The sequence below is a fragment of the Vulpes vulpes genome, chromosome 8 (genome assembly GCF_048418805.1).
Source record: "Vulpes vulpes isolate BD-2025 chromosome 8, VulVul3, whole genome shotgun sequence".
NCBI lineage: Eukaryota > Metazoa > Chordata > Mammalia > Carnivora > Canidae > Vulpes > Vulpes vulpes.
Window position 1 is genome coordinate 71665941 of NC_132787.1, and position 12545 is coordinate 71678485.

A 12545-nucleotide genomic window follows, 5' to 3' on the forward strand; every position below is an offset into this window, starting at 1 on the left:
TCCTGTAATACTCAGAACAATCTTCCAGAATAAACAACCACTTGGCCCAAAATGTTCATAGTGGTGAGACTGAGAAATCTTGATCTATTTGGACTTACTTATACCATCTTATTTTGTGGGGATGTTTTTTCTTGGCAACTGTTTTCTTTGCTTCATTTTTTCTTCTTTCTTACTTTTAGGTAGCTTACCCATTCTTTCATTTACCCCATACTTATTTGAAGTTCTGTGTTCTGTTTCCACTCTTTAACAATAACTCTTATACTCCTAATATGAATATTGATTTAACTAGTAAGTGTAGTGATTTAAAGTCTACATGGGCCAGCATTTTTGAGAAAGAGCTAGATGGAGCCTCATAATACAGAGGCAAAGAAAGAGAGAAGGAATGGAGGCTAGAAAGTGAAGTAATTTTTGGAACAACTCATCATGTTTAGACAAAAGGCACCATGTGTTGTCCCCGTCGATTGGGACTAAAGTTCAGCTATTTAAAACAACTTTCCTGCTTTTATTTTTTAAATTTCAGGGTAATTCTGGAAATTCTACACAATTGTAAAGGTTTATACACGTATGTGATAGGATGGCTTGTGTTCTGAAAGTGAGATTTAGATCTTTGTAGGTAAAGTTTAATAATTCCAATGTCATTCTTACCTTCAAAAGGTTCCTAATTGCCTTAATTTTCATTTATCTTTAATGGTTTCTCTTTTTTTAAGATTTTATTTATTTATTCATGAGAGACAGAGACAGAGACAGAGACAGAGGGAGACACAGGCTCCATGCAGGGAGCCCGATGCGGGACTGGATCCCGGGTCTCCAAGGATCACGCCCTGGACTGAAGGCGGCGCTAAACCGCTGAGCCACCCGGGCTGCCCATCTTTGATGGTTTTTAAGTGCTTCATGTCCTATTAATTGAAAGTTATTTAAAATATGCTGTCTTATCCTCTCTCATTAGCCGGAATCCTAGTGATTATACAATAAATAATGAGAACCGCAAGAAAAAAGGAGTCCTTTTAGAATAAGCGGTTCTACTATCTGGTCCTCTGAATCATACAACCACATCTATCATGTGCTGTGCCCTATGGTCTCATACCATGTAATTGTCTGTATTCCATATATAAATTAGAAGTCTTACAGAGGTTCACACTCCTCCAGGGCCATAGCCTCATGTGTAACTAAATTTCTGTTACACCTCTTTGGTTTTTTTGTTTTGTTTTTTTAATTTTTATTTATTTATGATAGGCACACAGTGAGAGAGAGAGAGGCAGAGACACAGGCAGAGGGAGAAGCAGGCTCCATGCACCGGGAGCCTGACGTGGGATTCGATCCCGGGTCTCCAGGATCGCGCCCTGGGCCAAAGGCAGGCGCTAATTCGCTGTGCCACCCAGGGATCCCTACACCTCTTTGATTGCTATCATTAGACTCTCAGAGGAGAATCCCAGAAGACTAGCTGGAGAAGGTGGTTTGCTAGCTTGAAATTCAAGCCAACTATTTTGCCTAATGTCTGGCCAAAGGAACCTGTTTCATTACTGGAGGACAAACTGGCTGTGTTAGCTTGCTGGGAGGCTTACAGCACCCTGTATATACTCTGTACCTACAGGAATTTCAATACTAATTCTTGTCATGTGTTATAACCATTGTAAGGGCTAACTAGGATCCTAATCATTATGTGAAATGCAAGCCCACTTCTTCTAAGTATTCCATGGGTTTTGTTTTTTTTTCCCCATGGGTATTGTTTTTACTAGGGCATAAAGTTGTATATATGTCAATTTATTCACATGTCACTTAAATTGTTCAAATTATATATGGCAGAGCTTTCAGTTTGCTTCATCTGTCACAGAATGATAACTATGTGTTATTTCTTACCACTATTATGTTTTTTCTGCTTTTTCCTCTACCTCCAACAGTGATTGCTTGATGTATTTTTACACTATTATCTGGCACATATAGATTCATGTTATTGTTTTTATTATGGGGTTTGTATTTTAATTAATATAACTTGAACTACTTTGTCCCATTTAATTTTATTTGCCTTGAATTCTAATTTATTCAGTGTTACTCTTATCACTTATTTTCTTTTGCTTACATTTGATTAATGTATCTCTATGCATTCTTTTATTTTTAACCCCTTTATTTTTTTAGCCCCTTTGTTTTTATTGTTTTAGCTTTGCTTTTTGTAAGTGGTTTGCTGTTGAATTTGTTTTCTGATCCAATTTTAAATTCTTCTTAATAGTTTGGATAGGTGGAGATTAATATATTTACATTTATAGTAAAAAACTGATAGTAAATGTAGAGATTTTTAAATTACCAAATAAATTAATTTCAAAGTCAAACCAACTCTAATTAAAGCATCTTTTTAAATTGTGTTTCCAGGATCTTTTGAGACTTATATTAACCCATATGAATGGGGAGGCTATTCTAAAATGAAGGAGGAAGAGGAATTCATGGCACAAGAAAAAGAGACTGAAAGCCATAATTATTGGCACCCAGTATTAAGTTCCTTCCAAAAGCTGATTCTCATTAAATGTTGTAAAGAAGAGAAGGTAGGATCTTTTTTTTTTTTTAATTAAAGGACTGGGTTGTAGCTATTTCTACTAACATTCATCAACTAGTTATGATTCATAACCAATTAGATGTATTTGTTTAGAGAGTAACAATGGTCAAGTTTGGGAGAAGGTTCTAAGAAATAGAGATTCTGTGTTATTAATAGAACATAGTGTTTTATACAGAAAATGATGAAAGAAAAGGCTAGAGAGCCAGCCAGGAACCTGTTATCCTTTCCTAGCATGCACCTTCAGGGACTTGTGCTCTCCAGAGAGGACAGTGGTCTGCTGTGAAGTGTTAATAGGAAATTGATGGGCTATTCAGATCTTGGCAACAATGGGAAGAAGGCATTAGAAGAGAACAAAACCATAGTTGCCAAGGCCAGTTTGAAGACTGTTGGACTGTTCTATGCAAGAAATTATGGCAGCCTGAATTAGGATAGAGGGAGTAGAGTGAAGAGATGGAGGGGGATATAGAGATGAGACAACTGGTATGGCTCTCAGTTTCTGCTTAGGTACCAAAGAGGATAGCTACAGCAACTACTAAGCAAATGTGAAGGGAGAAGCATGTCACAAAGATGTCACTAAGTCTGCAGTATCTGCCAGCTATCAGAGTATATAATAGTTTGGAAACTAATTAATATGTAGGCGGGAAACGCTAGAGAGAAATACATTGTAGAAATAGAGAGTTGGTGATCATCAGCATTGATCTGAGAAGTTAAACCATGGGAGCTGTTAGAATCAGATAGGAATAATGTGATAATGCATAGTAGAATAAGAGGACAAGTGAGCAAAGGATGAGACCCTGAGAAGCACCAACTTTTAAAGGGCAGGAAGAAAGGATGAAAAGGAATAGTCACGGAGCAAAAAGAATACCAGGAGAAAAAAAAGTGACATGGAAACCAAAGAGGTATAGAGTTTCAGTACAACAAAAGTTATCAATAGAATGAATGAAGCAGTGCAGCCAGTTCCAGTTTTTATATATACACAGGTATAATTGCCGACGTCTTTGAGGATAAAGGAGTTATACCATCTGCTGAGAATTCTAGTGATGAGCTTTAGGAGGCACTGGAGAAAAATGATGGTTGTTCTTATGAGAAATGAGAATGAGAAAACTAACTGAAGAAAGCCTAAGTGTAGTTGGGAGATACTGATTCTCTGTTGTAGGATTTTCTGCCATCTCTATAAGAACACAGAAATTAGGTTGTGGGGTTTACCTGAGCCACAGATGATTGCAATGGAAGAACAGAGGATGCAAGGATGCAATTGAAACTGTTGGTAAAAGTAGTACTAGAAAGAGGAAGAGATCTAAGAAAGGGCTTCTAGACTGGAAGAAAAGGAAAAACCATGGAAGTTTCTTTGGGGACAGATGTAGTTGGACTAGAGGTATAGCCAGAAGGATGGAAGAGTTGTGATCAACATTGACTTAACATTTCTAATACATAGTTCTGAGTGATGACAATGTCCTGAGGGTGGCCGAGGTTATAGGTGACTAAGGAAGAGAAGAGATAGTGTGTACTAAAGTCAGAGGTCAAGAAACTGAGGTTAGGATGTTGGATGGCTGGATGGTCCCCAACAAGATGGTAGCAAGACAATGCCTAGGACACAGTTGAGAAATCATTGTCATAGATGTGTAATGGAGAGTAAGGCTATGGTCCAGGTGGAAAATCTTCAGTGAATATGGGACAGTGGCTACCAGACTAGATGCTGACAAAAATGAAAGGATGACTAAGTGACAAGAGCCCCAAAGAAGGAAGAGTTTTAAATATTAAGACATTGAGGCTAGGAAATTCTAGACTATGAGAAATTTTGCAAAACATGCAATCTGGTTTCTTCAACAACACATTTTGTCCCTTTATTTGCTTGTTTGTTTTGCAAGGGAGAAGAGGAGAAGAAGTATGAAACTTATTAGATCCAAAGAGACTTAGACAAACCAACTGATCTCTATGTTTAAGTTTTATTTAGATCCTGATTTAAATATACTGTATTTAGGGATCCCTGGGTGGCGCAGCGGTTTGGCGCCTGCCTTTGGCCCAGGGCGCGATCCTGGAGACCTGGGATCAAATCCCACGTCGGGCTCCCGGTGCATGGAGCCTGCTTCTCCCTCTGCCTGTGTCTCTGCCTCTCTCTCTCTCTCTCTCTCTCTGTGACTATCATAAATAGTAAATAAAAATTTTAAAAAAAATTTTAAATATACTGTATTTAAACACACACAGAGGCATTTGTAATTTCATTAGGGGAAGGTAAACACTGATTAGATATTTGGTGATGTTAAGGAATTACTGTTAATTGTTTAGATGTGATTATGGTACTGTGGTTATATGTTTTTTAAAGAGTCCTTATATTATATAGATAGGTGCTGAGGATGAGAAATAGGACACGTGATATTGCTTCAAAATAATCCTAAGGAGTAGGGGAGTAGGTGGGTGTATCAATGAAGGAAGATTGGCCTTTTCCTGGTAAATGTTAATACTGGGTAAAACATCAGGTTCATTAATCTCTGACTTTATATGTGTTTGAAATTTTTATAATAAAAAAAAATCAAATCACATCCTTGAACACCAGAACTCTCTTGCAACATATCCCAGCACAATTCTCTAAATGTGATCAAAGCTACAAATGATAGATACAGTCATACTAAATTCAAAGAGGATTACTTGAAAATCTTTATTAAGGGGCACCTGGGTGGCTCAGTGGCTGAGCATCTGTCTTTGGCTCAGGTTGTGATCCTGGGGTCCTGGGATTGAGTCCCACATCAGGCTCCCTGCTGGGAATCTGCTTCTCCCTCTGCCTATCTCTCTGCCTCTGTCTCTGTGTCTCTCATGAATAAATAAAATCTTTAAAAAAAAAAAAAAGACCATCATAAGTAAATAAAAAAAAAAAGAAAATTCTTATTAATACATTCAACCAAAGACCATACTTGTGTTATACTATCCAATAAAATTTGCTTTATAAATCAACACGGAGGAGTCTGGAATTCGGATTAGGTTTCAGAAATGAAGGTCTAGATGATGCACTCCAAAAAGGACAAGGACCTGAATGAGTCAAAACCACCAATAAAATCACCCTGAAGAGAAGATCCAAGCATGACAATGTTGTACCAGCTATACTGACTCTCAAACAGATACTCTGATCAAGGCATTTGGGAACAACCCTTCCCCTGGTACTGATTCCAGAGAATGACTTGCTAAAGAAACTGGGATTCCAGAGTGAAGAATCCAAGTTCTAAATATCTGGATTCCCCGCCCAGAGGAAAAGAGAATCTGAGAAAGCCTTAGAACAAGGACAAAACCAGAGATAAAATCTATACAGTGAGAGACTGTTATTCCAAAGTCTGTTCACAAGCCGAGCCCATTGGGTACCCAGTGTTTCTAAATGGTAGAGTGAATTGCTCCTTTGGGAGAAGGAGAATGTTCAGTAGCTTTTGTGAGATACTGCAATCTTGCATAAAATTCAGCCTCCTTTGTAAATAGCATATTTGGGCTTCATTTCAAAAAACTCTAAGTTGGGGTGTCTGAATGGCTCATTTGGTTGAGCATCTGACTCTTAGTTTCAGCTTGGATCTTGATTTAAGGATTGTGAGTTCAAGCCTTGCATTGGGTTCCATGCTGGTCCTGGAGCCTACATTTTAAAAAAATTAAAATTAAAATTAAATTAAATTAAAAACCTCTAAGTAAACCAGATGGTAGAGTCATTAGAACTGCAACAGGAAGTAGACTACCTATCATTCCAACAATTCTTCCTTTGGCATCAGTTCTAACAACAGTTCTTAGGACACAGTTATTAGAAATTTGAACTAGAAAGAAAAAAAACTATCATTTAGATCAGAGATGAATTAAAAAATTGTCTGATAGAGAATAATTCATCACCACACCAAAGCTAAGAAGTCCTGTATACCAGTGTTCCCAAACCTTGGTATGATTCAGAATTATTTTGAGGGCTTGGTAAATCACAGAGACCTAGAGCCTACCTCCCAGAGTTTCTGATTCAGCAGATCTGGGTAACTGGCTAAAAATCTTCATTTATACCAGCTTCCCAGATGATGATGGTGCTGATCCTGGAACCATATTTTGTGAACAACTGCTCTAATATGATTAGATAGATGATAGATAGATGATAGATGATAGATAGATGATAGATAGATAGATAGATAGATAGATAGATGATAGATAGATGATAGAAACAATCATTCTCAAAGCAGATGAATGAGGACATCAAGACCATATGTCGGGGATCCCTGGGTGGTGCAGCAGTTTAGCGCCTGCCTTTGGCCCAGGGCGCAGCCCTGGAGACCCGGGATCGAATCCCACGTCGGGCTCCCGGTGCATGGAGCCTGCTTCTCCCTCTGCCTGTGTCTCTGCCTCTCTCTCTCTCTCTGTGCAACTATCATAAATTTAAAAAAATTTTTTAAAAAGACAATATGTCATGCAGCATTGTTGATTTCCAACACTAAATCTGCTGAGAACCCTAACCTTGACAGTCCTAGTGTTTCCATCTAGGCTTCCTCTACCTCAGGAAGGTGGCAGTCTCTTTGAGAGCCAAGTTTTCTCTCTCTGTTGAAAACCACAATGCAGACAGTCACCCAGGATGAAATCTTCTCAGAGAAACAGTTGTATAGCTTTTCCAACTTGAGAAACACCAGTTATATGAATGCAATTTCTCTTATCACTGAACTATACACTTAAAATGGTTAAAATGCTAAATTTTATATGTATTTTACTACAATTTAAAAAAAAAGTACTTAGGTGTGATGAGAAGTGTGAGCACTCATGTTCTAGTAAAATGCATAATGTGGCAGCCACCTTCGCTCTTTACCTTTCATCTAATACACCATAACTTAAGTGAGGTTTGGCCACTCGGGAAGGATGATCAAGGGGTCATTATTCCAAATGTTTAAAGCTTACCTTTTCATCACAACAAAACAACCAGCAGGGAATTCTCAAACACAGAGTCTCTCAAGGGTGAATGTATACACTATCAGCCCATTAGTACCTTCAAAAAGTATGCACCTAAATTCAGGAATTCCCTATGGATTCTGATGGGGAAAATGAACTAAAAAATGCTCTGATGGCCTCAGCCAGAGACTGTCAAAGATCAAGCAGCAAAACGTAATTCTAAGCAAGACATAATGGAATCACATATGTCAGAATTGGGGAACTCAATTTAAAAAGGAAGTGAGGCTCTCTGCTCCTCCCCGTTCGACAGACAGCCGCATCTTCTGGTGCAGTGCCAGCCCCGTCCCCGAGACACAATGGTGAAGGTCGGAGTGAATGGATTTGGGTGCCTGGTCACCAGGGCTGCTTTTAACTCTGGCAAAGTGGATATTGTCGCCATCAATGACCCCTTCATTGATCTCAACTACATGGTGTACATGTTCCAGTAGGATTCTACCCACAGCAAATTCCACAGCACAGTCAAGGCTGAGAACGGGAAACTTGTCATCAACGGGAAGTCCATCTCCATCTTCCAGGAGCGAGATCCCGCCAGCATCAAATGGGGTGATGCTGGTGCTGAGTATGTTGTGGAGTCCACTGGGGTCTTCACCACCATGGAGAAGGCTGGTGCTCATTTGAAGGGCGGGGCCAAGAGGGTCATCATCTCTGCTCCTTCTGCTGATGCCCCCATGTTTGTGATGGGCATGAACCATGAGAAGTATGACAACTCCCTCAAGATTGTCAGTAATGCCTCCTGCACCACCAACTGCTTGGCTCCTCTAGCCAAAGTCATCCATGACCACTTTGGCATCGTGGAGGGCCTCATGACCACCATCCATGCCATCACTGACACCCAGAAGACCACAGACAGCCCCTCTGGGAAGCTGTGGCGTGACAGCCGAGTGGCTGCCCAGAACATCATCCCTGCTTCCACTGGCGCCAAGGCTGTGGGCAAGGTCATCCATGAGCTGAACAGGAAGCCCACTGGCATGGCCTTCCGTGTCCCCACCCCCAATGTGTCAGTTGTGGATCTGACCTGCCACCTGGAGAAAGCTGCCAAATATGACGACATCAAGAAGGTAGTGAAGCAGGCATCGGAAGGCCCCCTCAAGGGCATCCTGGGCTACACTGAGGACCAGGTTGTCTCTTGTGACTTCAACAGTGACACCCACTCTTCCACCTTCGACGCCGGGGCTGGCATTGCCCTCAATGACCACTTCATCAAGCTCATTGCCTGGTATGACAATGAATTCGGCTACAGAAACCGGGTGATGGACCTCATGGTCCACATGGCCTTCAAGGAGTAAGAGCCTCCTGGACCACCAGCCCCAGCAAGAACAAGAGGAAGAGAGAGGCCCTCAGCTGCTGGGGAGTCCCCGCCCCAACTTAATCCCCCAACACACTGAGAATCTCCTGACCTCCAATTTACATCCTAGACCCCGAGGAAGGGGAGGGGCTTGGGGAGCCTTACCTTGTCATGTACCATCAATAAAGTATACTGTACCCAAAAAATTAAAAAATTAAAAATAAATAAATAAATAAATAAATAAATAAATAAATAAATAAAAAGGAAGTGAGAGGAGCTCCTAGCAAAGGACTTGGTAATAAAGAGGGAAGAGACTAAAAATGTCTGATCCTGCAGCCAAACATGGGACTTTCAGAGGGCAGTCTTCAAGAAATGCCTAACCCCCTAGGTCATAGATTTGGGAAATCTGAAGCAGTTCCACATCAAATTCTTGCCAGGATTACCATAAAGATCCTGATGAGAATAAAACTGTATAATTCCAGAGGGTCACAGAAGTGGATCCAATCCAGTTTGTGATCTGGAAGGAACGTGAGGAACAAGCAGGTCAGTGCACACTCTCGAGGAACCTACAGGAGCATGGTACAGGAAGCATCTAGAGAAAGACCCCAAAATAACTTCAGACTTAAGATCACTGCAGAGTAACAAGACTTCCTTGGATGAGGAGGACCCTGAAATTGAGGCTACTATAGATAGAGAGTGCACAGAAGCTGGAACTGAGAACTGATAAGAAACGCCAAGGCAGGAAATCTTCCACCTGCCTCCCAGCTCAACAGTGTCGTCAGCCGGCCGTAAGGGTATGCTCTATATTCAGTGTTGCACTCCACATCAGGAAAACAGCCTGCTTCACTCACGCTGACTAGAGTAACTAGAATCCAAGAAACCTCTTGGATATGGAATAAGACAGCAGTTGTTAACCATTATCTTTTATATGGATGAGATCTTTAATGCACCATTGGAAAAGGCAGAGAACTCCTAGCTACTTAGTGTGAAAGTGAGGAAGACTACCTTAGCAATGGTGGTGAAGCACACAGTCCTAGGCTGGCATGTGCACATGCTTAGTTCTATCGTTTCTTTGTTTTAAGATTTTATTTATTTGAGAGAGAGAGTATGAGCTGAGGGAGGGGCAGAGGGAGAAGGAGAGGGCGAAGCAGACTTTCTGCTGAACGTGAAGGGGGTTGGGGCATCCAATCCCAGGACCTGGGGATTACAACCTGAGCCAAAATCAGAAGCTTAACCAACTGAGCCACCCAGGCACCCTTTATACTCAGTTCTATTTTATCACCTCTTCTTCCATCTAAGAATCTTATAATTAGAGGGACAAATAGCACAGGCCAAATCAAAAGACAGGAAACTACATGCTAATTCCACAGGAAACCTGACTCTGTAGCTGTAACTGGCATATCACCTTTCTGTATTTTATGTACTTATTCTTGGATATATGCATTTCTGGGTGTATATTAGGTAGACTTGAACCTAGCCAAGGGTGTGTTTTGAGCAAATTTATTTACTGGAATATTTGAAATGTTTCATGAAATCAGTTCATACATGAGAAATTAGACATGTAACCAATAGTTTGTCATCTTTCATTAATAAAGCCATTGGAAACCTACATCTCTACATAACATTAATGGAAGTTTGTCCTGTTAACAAAAGAAATATTTCTCCAACTTTTTGAGTTCAAAAACATATCATGAGTGTGTTACCATTTCTATATTTACATAACAGCCCCAAGAAATAAATTATTGGTGCTTTGTACGTTACTGTAAATTCTAAGCACTTTTTGTCAAAGTAAAAAGGAAGTCAAAAGATCATACCATCAAAAATATTATTAAAAATAATGATGAAGAAATTGATGTTGAAATTATATGTAGTCACACAATGACATGGCTAAAAATAAGCTTTAAAACTCCTGTGGCCCTGTTGCAGGACTGTCCCTTTTGGCCCATGCCACCTTTATAGTTAGCACCACAATATATCCTCACTTACATGAGCAAGCATATAAACATCTTTTCTCAGATTGGCCACATAAGGGTGCAATCCAAGGCTATGGCCTTGAATCAGGTTGAGATGTCCCATCTCCCAACAACAATAACAACAAAAAATATGCAAGAACCATTTGGACAAGGTGATGTCAACATCTAATGGAGGGCTAACATTAAAGCAGGGCTGCTGCTTACAGTTGTGCTGGATGTGCACTGCACAACCCTTAAGGGAGCCATTTGCATTGTAGATATTGTAGGTTTGGTTTGTATATTTATTGTGACCATAAGTATCTTGAAGAAGGACACCTTTTCCAATTTCACACAAAGGCTCCATGTGGGCTAGAGAGAGGGAGCAGCTCTGTAAGAGCAGGAAGGGGGTAAGCAATCTAGGCTACTATAGATAGAGAGTGCACTACTATAGTAGTCTACTATAGAGTCTACTATAGACAGGATCAGTGAAGGAAACACATCAGTGTAGGAAGTAGTCAGACAGGGCTATGATTGTCAGGGCTGAGGCTGGTTCCCAAGAAAGGTCAGAAGAGGCTGAGGAAGGGGAGCACTCGATGGGATGAGCACTGTGTGTTATAATATATGTTGGCAAATCGAACTCCAATAAAAAAGATATACAAAAAAAAAAAGATGCTGAGGAGTAAAATGAGAGGAAGATGGGGAGACTATGGTATCAATTCTAAGAAGCTGGCTTATGAAGGGAAGCAAAGAAAGGAAATAGCTGGGAGGGGAGCAGCAATCAGGACAAGGCTTTTGTTTTGCTTTTAAGAATAGAAGACAGTAGAGCCTAATCGTATGATGATAAGATCTGGGAGAGAGAGGGAGCTCAATAGTGGAAGAACTGAAAGTAAAGCTCATGAGAATGTGAGAAGGGATGGGATAGAAGGAGGCAAGGATGGGGCGACAGCAGGTTTGGAGATGGATGGAATGAGAGGGATTTTCCTTTCATCCCATAGCTTGCTTAATGAGGTTATGAGAACCATGGCTGTCGGCAGTTACAGGGTACACAAATCCAGTAGGAAGAAAGATACCTAATCAAGAGAGAATGGGTGCAGAACAGGGCACCCCCTCCGAGAAGTTAAAGGGGAGAAATAGGATAGAATTATGAAGGGTCCTCATCTAGCATACTATTATTTAAATATTTTTCTTTTCAACTTTCAGGTGGTTTTTGCTCTTACAGACTTTGTTATTGAAAATCTTGGAAAACACTTTATAGAGACACCCCCTGTGGACCTGCCCACTCTGTATCAAGATATGTCATATAACACTCCCCTGGTATTTATCTTAAGCACAGGCTCAGATCCTATGGGCGCATTCCAGAGGTTTGCCCGAGACAGTGGGTATTCAGAACGGTAAGGTTACATTGTGCAGTTTCTATAATTCATATGAACATCTCCTTGTTAAAATTTGCCCTTTTTCTTCCCTCTGTGGAGTATGATTTCCTCAACACTCAAGAGCCAGTGTTTCCATCCAAATGCCAGAAAAGACCAATGTCACCATTCAGACAGGCAGGAGGAGCTCCAATTCAGCCTTTTTGTTCTATTCAGGTCTTCAATTGATTATATGGGGTTTATCCACATTAAGGAGGGCAATCTGCTTTACTCAGTCTACTCATTTAAATGTAAATTTCACCCAGAAACACCCTCACAGGCTCACCCAGAGTACTGTCTGGCCAAATATCTGGACACCATGTGACCCAGTCAAGTTAATACATAAAATTTATGATCCTAGACATTTGCCTTTGGTTCTGAAATCATAACAGAGAATTAGTATACAAAAC

At 40.4% G+C, this 12545-nt stretch overlaps 1 protein-coding gene and 1 pseudogene across 1 annotated transcript in view; both read left to right on the top strand.

Moving 5' to 3' along the window:
* Positions 1-12545, top strand: part of DNAH6 (dynein axonemal heavy chain 6) — a 233817-nt gene that overhangs the window by 180888 nt on the left and 40384 nt on the right. The window contains exons 63-64 of the mRNA XM_025994437.2: positions 2365-2534; positions 11927-12117. Coding sequence (XP_025850222.2) covers positions 2365-2534; positions 11927-12117 — 361 coding nt within the window. The remainder of the gene's footprint in view (positions 1-2364; positions 2535-11926; positions 12118-12545) is intronic.
* LOC140599838 (glyceraldehyde-3-phosphate dehydrogenase-like) lies at positions 7771-8868 on the top strand (annotated as a pseudogene).